The 12,102-nt window shown below is 40.9% G+C and overlaps 1 protein-coding gene and 1 pseudogene across 1 annotated transcript in view; one reads left to right on the forward strand and one right to left on the reverse strand.

The window, feature by feature from the left end:
• CUNH3orf20 (chromosome unknown C3orf20 homolog) overlaps positions 1–12,102 on the forward strand; it is an 82,547-nt gene that overhangs the window by 19,719 nt on the left and 50,726 nt on the right. The window contains exons 6-8 of the mRNA XM_034997159.1: positions 115–402; positions 9,735–9,884; positions 10,655–10,775. Coding sequence (XP_034853050.1) covers positions 115–402; positions 9,735–9,884; positions 10,655–10,775 — 559 coding nt within the window. The remainder of the gene's footprint in view (positions 1–114; positions 403–9,734; positions 9,885–10,654; positions 10,776–12,102) is intronic.
• LOC118005298 lies at positions 5,196–6,147 on the reverse strand (annotated as a pseudogene).

Below are 12,102 nucleotides of genomic sequence, written 5' to 3' on the forward strand. Positions count from 1 at the left end.
ACAGGGAAATGGGATGGGAGTCTTGGGAACTGGGCCGGGGCTCTAGAGAGAGTGTCCCTGGTGACTAAGAGCCAAGTGACTTCTTAGAAGATATGTTGGTCTCCTTCCCTGCAGAGAAGCCGAAAGGGCCTTGTGGAAAGGGAGGAATTTCTCCTGCCCCCTGATCTTTCGCAACTACAGGGCAAAGGTGCCCTCTCATCTAATGTCAGCCCCGAAAGGGGACGCTCAGAGCCCAAGCTCCCACCACCCTAACCCTCCAGGTGCTCAGACTTCCACTTCCACCGTTCACCAGCCCCCTGCCCACCACCATCCTCACTTCGCCCGGCATTCTCAGGAGTGGAAGGTATCCAAGAAGATCATCAAGTTCCATTACGCCTTCTATGATGGGTCCTCCTTTGTGTAGTATCCTTTTATTTACTGCTGTCCCTTCTCCCCAGCCACTCAGCCCCAGAAAATACCCAGGCTTAAATAAGCCTAAGTATTTACTTTGGCTTTTCCACTGACCGGAGAAGCCTGGTGACAGGTTCTCCAGGATATTAGGCGTTTGTCCAGGTCAGAGAGGGTTCCCTTTGGAGAAGGCCTGGGTGGGAAGCAATGCATCAGGAAGTCACCTTGGACACCTGTGTTCCTTGCAGGGGTCCTGTCACCCACTCCCCAACAGGCAGCAGAGCTGGACCAGATGCCCAGCCCATTTGGCAGCAAGGCTCTGAGGCTAGAGAGGGTGAAGCACTTATTCCAGGTTCTGCAGTCTGAGTCGGATAAGACATCAAAGAGGAGCCACTAAGCCAGACATCCTTGTCCCTTCCTTGTAGTAATGGATGGTGTCACTCACTTCAGTGTCACGAAAGGAATTTGGTGGCAGAGCCAGGCCTGGATTCAGGGCCGCTTCACCTCTATTTAGGGCCCTCCTCCTGGCACAATTGTTATGCCTTCCAGGATTGTTTCCTGCGGCAGAGAGCAGGAGAGGGGAATGGAAGGGGGCCTTGTTTAATAATAAAACCACTGGGTACTCAGTGTCCCACACCTTTGGAGGAGAGGGAGCTCTCTGAACTGTCAAACAGGCTGCCCAGCAGTAGCCCCCCCTCACTTCATTTGGCCTCCTCTCCAACTGAACTGGGAATTCAGAATTTAAGCGCCTTGTCAAAGGAGTCCTATTGTTTCTCTGACTGTAAATGAATCCATTCATCACACTCCGTTCGGCCCTGCTTCCAGGGAGCCCTGTGATATTGAACACAGCAAACTCCTTCCAGGGTAGCTGCTGCTTGCTGGGGATCATGGGCTCCCCCTTACCCCTTTTCTGATTCTTCATTGCCTTGAGTAGGATCATCTCCCTGAGCTCGAGAAGCTGTGTCTGTGAATTCTGTTGCTATCAGCAGGAACAGAGCGGGTGGGCTAGAACACAGCTTTCGTTCTCTCTCCTGTCCCAGAATCCCAAGGTCCCCCTGGGTGGGACAACCCCAAACCTGCAGGCCCTGCTACTGGCATGCTTGACTCACACGCAGTGACCACATCCTGGCCATCAACGCGTTTCCTCTTTGCGAGTCCCAGGAGGCTAAGTTCTAGGCCTAGTTCTTCTTGGTGACCCTGCACAGTTCACTTCATCTTTCTCGGCCTTACCTGCCTTCATTATAAGCGGAAGAAGTTGGACCCAGTGATCTTGAAGGAGAAATTCTGTGTTACTGTGTTCCAATGGCCAAAGCTCATGTGTAGCTGTTGGATCCCTTGTAAGCAGAGAAAAATGTTTGGAAGACATTTTCTGGGCTCAGCAGTTACTTCCGGTCTCATGAAGATGGCTGGGCAAAGCTCTCAGGTAGAAATGGCCTATCTGCCCCTGAAGTGCCAGAAAGCTGCTAGCCCTGATTGGTTTGCTCTTTGCACCAGACTCCAGAACCATCCCAGTATGCATTTCATTTGTGTTTCATTCCCTTCATTGTCAGCATCTCCCAGATGTCTTCCCACAACTGCTGATTATCCCATCAAACATCCCTCAAAGCCTTTTTTCCTATGCACAGACTCATCACATTAAAAACAAACCTAATCACTGTGCTCAGCACTGTTCCTTTAGGAATTGGTGGAGCACTCAGAAATACTCTGTGAGGTACACATTTTTTTTTTAATATGGAAAAATGTACATCACATAAAATTTCTCATTTTAACCATTTTAAAGTGTATAATTGAACAACATTCACAATGCTGTGCAGCCATCTCCACAATCTAGTTCTGTGACTTTTTCATCACCCTGAAAGCAAACCCCATGTCTGTTAAGCAGACGCTCCCCATTTCCCCCTCCCCCACAGTTCCCGGCAACCACTAACCTGCTTTTTGCCTCTTTGCATTTGCCTGTTCCAGATAGTTCATATAAATGGAATCATGCAGCGTGTGGCCTTTTGTATCTGGCTTCTTTCACTCACCATTATGTTTTCAAGGTTCATCCACATTGTGATATACATCAGTGCCTCCTTTTTTTATTGGGGTGAAATTCACATAATGGAAATTAAATCCTTTTAATATATACAATGTAGTGGCAGTTAGTGCATTTACAGTGATGCTTCCATCACTTGTCTCAAGTTCCACAAATTTTTCATCACCCCAAAAGAAAACCCTATGCCCATTCAGCAGTCACTTTCTGTTTCCCCTACCCTAGCCCTGGCAACCACCAATCTGATTTTTGTCTCTTTTGATTTGCCTCTTCTGGACATCTTTTTTTTTAAAGATTTTTTGTTTATTTATTTGACAGAGAGAGACACAGCAAGAGAGGGAAAACACGCAGGGGGAGTAGGAGAGGGAGAAGCAGGCTTCCTGCTGAGCAGGAAGCCTGATGTGGGGCTCAATCCCAGGACTCTGGGATCATGACCTGAGCTGAAGGCAGACACTTAACTACTGAGCCACCGAGGCGCCCCCTCTTCTGGACATCTTATAAATCCTACAATATGTGGCCTTTTGTATCTGGCTTCTTTCACTGAGCATAATGTTTTCAAGGGTTATACATATTATAGCACATCTCAGAATTTCCTTTTTGTGGCTGAATAATATTCTATTTTATGGATGTTCCACTTTTTTCTAATCCATTCATTTGTTTATGGACATTAGGTTTTTCCCACCATTTGGCTATTGTGAATAATGCTGCTATGCACATTCTTATAAGTTTTGTTTGCACACCTGTTTTCAATTCTTTTGGGTCTATATGTAGGAGTGGAATTACCGGGTCATATGGTAATTCTATGTTTAACTTATTAAGGGTCCTCCAAAACGTTTTCCCCAGTGGCTCTACCATTTTATATTCCCACCCACAATGTGTGAGAGTTCCAGATTCTCCACATTCTTGACTACACTTGATATTTTCCAATTTTTAAATTCCAGCCATTCTAGTGGATGTAAAGTAATATCTCATTGTGGTTTTGAATGGTTTTCCTAATAACTAATGATTTCAAGCATTTTCATGTGCTTTCCTGGTATATCTTCTTTGTAGAAATGTGTATTCAAGTCCTTTGCCCATTTATTTGATTGTCCATTACTTAATGAGTTGCAAGAATTGTTTATATATTATAGATACTAGATCTTTATCGGATAAATTATTTGCAATTTTTTTTTCTATCCTGTGGGGTGTTGTTTAAATCTCTTGATAGTATCCTTTGATGTAGGAAGTTTTCAATTTTTATGGAGTCCAGTTTTTCTTTTTTTTTTTGTTCCTTGTGCTTTGGGTTTCATATCTAAGAAACCATTCTTATGCCTATATTGTCTTCTAAGAGTTTTATAGTTATAGATCTTACATTTAGGTCTTTGATCCATTTTCAGTTGATTTTTGCGTATGGTGTGAGATCAGGATCCAACTCCATCCTTTCTCATGTGATATCCAGTTGTCCCACCTCTATTTCTTGAGGCTATTCTTTCACCTTTGAATGGTCTTGGCACCGTTGTTGAAGATCAGTTAATCATTGGTATGTGACTTTATTTTTAGACCCTCAATTCTATTCCATTCATCTGTATGTCAGTGCCATAGTGTTTTGATTATTGTAGCTTTGTAGTGAAATGCTGAAATTAGGAAGTTTGACTCTTTCAACTTTGTTCTTTTTTCAAGATTATTTTGGTTATTTGGGGTCCTGTGCAAGTCTGTATTATTTTTAAAATCAAATTTTCTGTTTTTGCAAAAAAGAATGATGAAATTTTGATATGAATTGCATTGAACCTGTAGGTCACTGTGGGGCATTTTGCCATGAACAAGATTAAGTCTTCCAATCCATGAATACTAGCAATAAATGATCTGAAATGTTGTATGAACAGCAGTAACATAAAAAAGCAATGAACAAAAGGAAATGATGTCATTTACAATAGCATCAAAAAGAATAAAATACAGGGCGCCTGGGTGGCTCAGTCGTTAAGCGTCTGCCTTCGGCTCAGGTCATGATCCCAGGGTCCTGGGATCGAGCCCCGCATCGGGCTCCCTGCTCTGCAGGGAGCCTGCTTCTCCCTCTCCCACTCCCCCTGCTTGTGTTCCCTCTCTCGCTGTGTCTCTCTCTGTCAAATATATAAAATCTTTAAAAAAGAAAAAAAAGAATAAAATACTTTGGAATAAATTTAACCAAGGAGGTGTCAGACTTGTACACCGAAAACTACAAAATACTGTTGAGATAAATTAAAGAAGACTGAGATAAATGGAAAGACATCCCATGTTCATGAGGGGCAACTGATTTCTGTGTGTTGATCTTGTATCCTGCAACTTCCCTTTGCATGTTTCTAGGAATTTTTTTTTCAACTAGACTATCTCACTTGTAGATATACAATTGTTGATATACATCTCTTATGATATATATATATTTTTAATTTCTGTGAAGTCAGTAGTAAAGTCTCCACTTTCTGATTTTAGGAATTTGAATTTTCCTTTTTTTCTGAGTCAGTCTAGCTAAAGATTTCTCAATTTTTTGTTGCTCTTTTCAAAGAAACTACTTTTGGTTTTGTTGGTTCTTTCTAGTGTTTTTCTGTTCTCTATTCTATTTCTCTTTCTTATAATCTTTATTATTCCCTCTCTTCTGCTAGCTTTAACTTTAGTTTGCTCTTCTTTTTCTAGTTCCTTAAGGTGGAAATTATGGTTATTGATTTGAGATCTTTCTTCTCTTTTAATGTTTTATTTATAGCTATAAATTTCTTCCTGAGCTGCTTTCACATTGTTCCATGACTTTGTTGTTGTTGTTGGCATATTACTCCTTTATTAGAAATTGTAAATGAGAAATTATTTCAACATCTGAAGACCAAACTACAATAGAAGGTTATTTCATAGGTTCAAGATTTTGAGACATTTTATGAAAAGAGTTTTCTATAAAGTATATCCTTTCGGGGTGCCTGGGTGGCTCAGTTGGTTAAGCGACTGCCTTCAGCTCAGGTCATGATCCTGGAGTCCCGGGATCGAGTCCCACATCGGGCTCCCTGCTCGGCAGGGAGTCTGCTTCTCCCTCTGACCCTCCTCCCTCTCATGCTCTCTGTCTCTCATTCTCTCTCTCTCAAATAAATAAGTAAAATCTTAAAAAAAAAATTTAAAAAAAAATAATAAAGTATATCCTTTCTATGGCATGGCAACATCATTCTTCTTTTAAAAAGTTACTGGACAGACATCATTTCCACGATCACTTATATAAACAATTTGTGTATAATCTATAAGTTGTAACTGTTGTAACTGAATCTACAAATTCTACCAAAACTACATTTTTGCAAAGATTCTCTGGGTACCTATTGCAAGAGTGAGCATGATAATTTTTCACAGTGAGATGATCATTGCTATCAAAAGCTGCTGGATTTGTAAACACTTTATCAAACACATCATGAAAACTAGTAGCTCCTAAAACCCAATCTATGGAGACTGAATTTGAATCTGAAATATTGATGCAGTCAAATTTATCCTTGTTCTTTCTTGTTCTATCCTTGTTCCACCATCCTTAGAGATAAAGGTATTGATGTCACTGCTCTTTTCACTTCATCTTCTCTTACACCTGCACCTTCCAAAAACTTAAAGATTCTGCCCATAAATTCTGCCCCAAATCCTTTTTCATAAGAATTTTGTAGAAGCTTTTTCTCTGGAGTGCACTGTACAATCCAGGTGTCACTATTGTCATCTATGACTGTATTGTCAAAGTCAAAAATGAGCAAAGTTTTCATGGTTCCAAAAGCAAATTTGGGTTACCAGTATTTGTGTTCCTGTGGGGATGATTTTTGAGCACTCAGAATGAAACTGACTTGGTATTCCCAAGACAATTAGTTTTACTTCAGAATAGAGCTTATGTTAAACAGTCATGACAATCTTCAGTTTTAAACACCAGCCAGTTTCTAACCAACATTACTCCTACTCTGTATGCAGGGAACAAAGTCTTCTGGTTTGGAGCAAAGAAATGGAGACTTCCTAACTCCAGCATTATTACAGTAGAACACCTGATAGAAAACCTGCCAGGTCTGCCCTGAATGTAGGTGCAAGCATCAGACTGGGCCAGATCTCCAGGGCTCCTCAGTGATCCAGGCCAGATGTCAGCAGCCATCCTGGCCTCTGTGGCTTCTCCCTTGGACTCTGCACTCTGACCTCATTCCCGTGCCTTATCCCATAAGTTTCGATATATTGTATTTTTGTTTTTACACCTTCAACTATTTTCTAATTTCCCTTTTGATTGCTTCTCTATCCATTGGTTGTTTAAAGGTGTATTGTTTAATTTGCACCTATCTGAGAATTTTCCAAATTTCCTTCTGCCATTGATTTCTTGTTTCATTCTGTTGTCAGAGAAGGTACTTTCTAAGATTCCAATCTTTTAAAATTTATTGAGACTTGTTTTGTGGCCTAACATATTGTCTCTACCAGAGAATGGTCCTGTGGACTCAAAAAGAATGTGTACTCTGCTACTGTTGGGTGGAGTGTTCTGTTAGGTCTAGTTGGTTTATAGTGTTGTTCAAATTCTCTATTTTCTTTATTGATCTTCTGTGTAGTTGTTCTATCCATGATTAAAAGTAAGGTAGTGAAGTGTCCCAACTTCTATTGTAGAACTATTTCTTTTTTTAATCCTATAAATTTTTGCTTCATATGTTTTGGGGCTCTGTTGTTAGGTGTGTATATGTCTATAATTGGTGTATCTTCTTGAGGTATTGACCATTTTCTCAATATATAATGTTCTTCTTTGTCTCTTGTAAAAATTTTTAAAGTCTGTTGTCTCTGATATCAGTATAACCACCTTTGCTGTCTTTTTGCATGGAATTTGCATGGAATAGTTACATGCAATATCTTTTTTCCATCATCTGACTTTCAACCTAGTTGTGTCTTTGGATCTAAAGTAAGCTTCTTTGTAGACAGCATATAGCTGGATCTTTAAAAAAAAAAAAAAAATCCATTCTGTCAATCTCTGCCTTTTTGTTGGAGAATTTAATCCATTTTTATTTAATGTAACTGCTGATATGGAAGGGCTTGATTCTGTCACTTTACTATTCATTTTCTATATGTCATATCTTTTTTTGTTCTTGAGTTCCTATATTATTACCTTCTTTTGTGTTGAACTGATTTTTTTTTATAGTATGCCATTTTTATTCCTTCTCATTTTCTTTATTCCATATTTTTTAGTTATTTTTTAGTGGTTACCCTGGTATAATGGGTTGAACAGTGTCTCCTCAAAATTTATATTCACCTAGAACCTCAAAATGTGTTCATATTTGGAAGTAGGGTCTTGGCAAATATAATTAAGATTAAGTCATATTGGCTTAGGGTGGAGCCCAATCCAATGACGAGAAGCCAGAAACACACAAAGAGGGAAGACGGCCATGTGATGACTGAGGCAGAGATTAGAATGGTGCATCCATAAACCAAGTAATGCCAAAGATTCCTAGCAGCCACCAGAAACTAGGGAGAGGCAAGGAAGGATTCTTCTCTAGAACCCCCACAAGCTGGGCCCTGTCAACACCTTGATTTTGGATTTCTAACCTCCAGAACTGTGAGAGAATAAATTTCTGTTACTCAGGTTATCAAGTCTGTGGTCTGGATATCATGGAAATCCCAAGAAACTAATACATTTGAGTATTACAATTGACAACAAACAAGTTTCAACTAATACCAGCTTAGGCTTAATAGTACACAAAACTCTGCTGCTAAACAGCTCACCCTTCCTCCTCTACATTGTTATCAGAAATTACATCTTTATATATGCATTGTGTGCCATTAACATAGATTTGCAATTAGTGTTTTGTGCCTTTGTCTTTCAACTTAGGTGGGGAAAAAAGAAATTATAAACCAAAAATACAATAATACTGGTTTTATATTTACTTATATAGTTACCTTTACTGGTATTTTTTTTTCCTTGTATTGCTTTGAGTTACTATCTAGTATCCTTTCACATCAGCCTGAAGTACTCCTAGCATTTCTTGTAGGGCAGGTCGACTAGTGGTGAACCCCCTCAACTTTTATTTATCTAGAAAGTCTTAATTTCGTCTCTATTTTTGTAGGATAGTTTTGCTCAATATAGAATTCTTAGTTGATAGCTTTTTTTTTTTTTTGGCTATTTAAATATTTCATCCCAGTGCCTTCTGGCCTCCATGGTTTGTGATAAGAAATTGTCCTTATCCTTATTAAGGATCCCGTGTACACAATGAGTCTCTTTTCTCTTGCTGCTTTCAAGATTCTCTCTTTGTCTTTGTCTTTTGGCAGTTTGATAATAATATGTCTCAGTGTGGCTCTCTTTGCATTTATTCACCTTGGAGTTTATTAAGCTTCTTGAGTGTGTACAGTCATGTCTCTCATCAAATTTGCAGCACTTTTAGTCATTATTTCTTCAAATATTCTTTCTTCCCCTCTTCTCTCTCTCCTGTCCTTCTGAGACTCCTGTTATGGATATGTCTGTATGCTTGATGGCCTGCCATAGGTCTCTTAGGCTCCATTAATTTTTCTTCATTCTTTTTTCTTTGTGCTCCTCAGGCTAGATAACTCTAATTGATCCATCTTTGAGATCACTGACTCTTCTGCTCCAATCTGCTGCTAAACCCATCTAATGATTTTTTCATTCCAATTATTGTACTATTCAGCTCTAGAATTTCTATTTGTTACTATTTATGATTCCTATCTGTTTATTTCTTTTTCCCCCATTGGTAGGAAAGCATTTGAAAGCAGTTGAGCCCCAGTGCCAACCACTGAAACTCTTCTGTCTGGGGTACTACTGAAATTCCTGCAGTAGCTGCCCACACCATGTTCCTTTAAGCTGGGACCAGTGCTTCTTGGGATCACCTAGTAGGAAATGAGCAGGGAGACGTTGCCTGCTCTCCTAGACTGATCATAAAGGGAGGCAGCCTGACAGCATTAGAAATATACTTCACAGTTCAGATCCTGGTTCTGCCACTTCCTTGTGTTGTCATGTAGGATGATCATTTCTTTGCACCTTGGATTCCTCATCTGTAGGATGGCCATCTTGTCCCGGTTTGCCTGAGATTTTCCTGGCTTTAGCACTAAAAGTCCCATATCCCAGGAACACCTACTCATCTGTGAGATGGAGATAATGCTACCTACCACAGGGTGGTTGTGAGAAATAGGAAGAAGATACAGGAAGGCACACAGGGCATGGTTGTGTTCCATAATTATTGTTAGTTATGCAAAGTGCAGGGAGGGTCTTTGAAGACTGGAAATGATGCACCAAATAGCTATTATTTTGACATGATACTTTCCATGGAGCACCTGAAAGCAGAACCTGGAGAGTTTTCTGTTAGTTTTCCTTGACCATTTCTGCCAGCTATCCCTCTGGGAACATCGCCATGTGTCAGATCCCCACGTGCTGCAGAGGGAGAGCCATTACCTGCCTCTTTAATGACACACCCAGCTTCTTTCTGGCTCTGTTCAATGCTGATGGACAGGGCTGTGTTTACTACAACATGAAGGCCTGGTGAGTGGTTTGGGGAAATCCTGGCCCCATGGAAGTGTTTCTGGTGGTGACAAAGGGAGACAATGAGGTGGTAGTCCATGGGAAAAGGAGGAGCCATCAGTGTCCAGAGGTCTGGGAAGGCAGTGAGGCAGGACTAAAGTGGGGCCTGCAGGGACATAGGTATTTTGAGGCTTGACCTTGCTTGATAGATCCATGTCATAGCAAAAGAGAAGGGCAATTCCCCAAGTCCTGCTCCACTTGTACCCCCAGAGCACTAAGATCTGGATTATTGGCTTGATTCATGGAAGAATTACTTCGTGGAGAAGAATGTTTTATACCACAAGTAAGTGAAGGAGAGGCCATGGGTACCACTTCCATGGGGGTTTTTAAGAGAGGCACATATTCTTGTCAGCCAAAATTCAATTTCATAAGGAACTGTTTTCAGAAGGAATGACTTACTCTTGTGTTATAGATGTTCCTGTTGCCATTTTGGTGCCTGAGATCTTGTATGCCCAGACTTTTGGGCTCACGTTTCATTTCTTCCCTCCTGGGTTTGGCCTGAGCCTCTATTATCTCTCTCAAACCTGCCCCTTCTGACTGACATTCCTGTAGCATCAACAGATGAAGAGGCATCAGACCAGATTAGGCAGAAGAAGTGAGGCTGCCCACTGGCCTTCATGGTTCTTCTAGTCTAGGACAGTGTCTCAGAGCCCTGCCTGCCTATACCCTGTAGTGATGAGGGCTTCCTTCAGTTGCTTGGCATCAACTTCTCACCTCTGTATTTCTCCTAGTTGCCCATACGTCCTAGTCTTGGATGAGGAAGGTGGGACCGCCAATGACTACAAGGGCTACGTAGTCCACAAATGGAGCTGGACTTCCAAGACAGAGACTTTGCTTTCCCTGGAATATAAGGTGGGCATGGACAGCACAGGTGGGGCGGCTTCAGCAACCTTCCTTGGGCTGTCCAGCATTAAGAGTCAGAGGGATACCTGTAAGACAAGTGCCTCGCCCTCAGGAGCTTTATAGTCTCATTCAGCCATTCCCCAGTTGGTGAGCAGGGGTCGGGAGCTGGCTGAGGTTAACTTTTCTCCAGCCTACAACAACTGTTGGCTGCTGTACTGACCTTTCCTAGTAATATCTGTCCTATTTTTTATTTTTATTGTTAATATTACTACATTTTGATGGTTTAAATGCCCTTCACTTTAGAAGGAACCATTATAGTAGTTGATAGCTTTATTTTTAATGCCTATACATGGCAATAAGAATTGTAATTCTATGTTGGTCTGCCCAGTTTCTGTTTGTATAACTTTACTATGTCATGAAATAAAAAACCTGTAAGTCAAAGGTGGCTGACAGACAAACTCTTTTTTATTATTCATTTGATTGTTTAGACAGCCACTCATCAAAGATTTATTAAATAATAAATTAGTGTGGAATTACTAATATTAATAATGATAAAGTTATTAATAAAGTAACTAAATGTGCTTGTTACTTTATTTAAGGCAAAGTTTCTCATCCTTGGCAGAAAAGACACTTTGGGATGGATAATTCTTTGTTATAACTGTGCATTGTAGGATATTTAGCAGCATCCCACCAGATACCAGAAGTATCCTCTCCCCAAGTTGTGACAACTGAAAATATCCCCAGACATTGTCAGATGTCGCTGGGGGGTGGGGGGTGGAAATAGTTGCCCTTGATTGAGAATCACTGATCTAGGGGGTAGAAAGATAAGCAATGCCCTTCAAGGAAACCCAAAGTCCAGGAGAGTAACACAAGATAGAGAAGATTAAGGGCAATTAGAGAGGGACAAATTCATAGGGATTCAGAGAAAGATCACAGAACACAAAATCCACTCAAGGTGGTATTAAGAGCCCCAGGGTAAGGGTTATGGACGGAAGTACTCCTAGAGTGTGTGGCAGGGCTCAGGTACCCTACCCCTAATTGTCTGTCTCATACCTGTCCTATTCATCCTCTGCATTGGCCACTGGATTTTCATCCTTATATCTGAATTCCTATAGATCACACCTCTGCTCAGAAACATTCAATCCCTTGAACATATCTCACTCACCCTTCCTATCCCCTTGGCCTGAAATGTGCTCCCTCCTCTCTCTGCCAATCCAAATTTCCCCTCCTTCACAGCCCAGCTCATGCTTCTTCTCCATCCTGGCACTGTAGTCTACATCCAGTTCTCTCTTCTCACAGTACCCACAGTCTGGGTTACTCATATGATAATTAGTCA

This window comes from Mirounga leonina, unplaced genomic scaffold, assembly GCF_011800145.1.
Source record: "Mirounga leonina isolate KUSES-001 unplaced genomic scaffold, KU_Mleo_1.0 Mir_94, whole genome shotgun sequence".
NCBI classification, from domain to species: Eukaryota; Metazoa; Chordata; class Mammalia; order Carnivora; family Phocidae; genus Mirounga; species Mirounga leonina.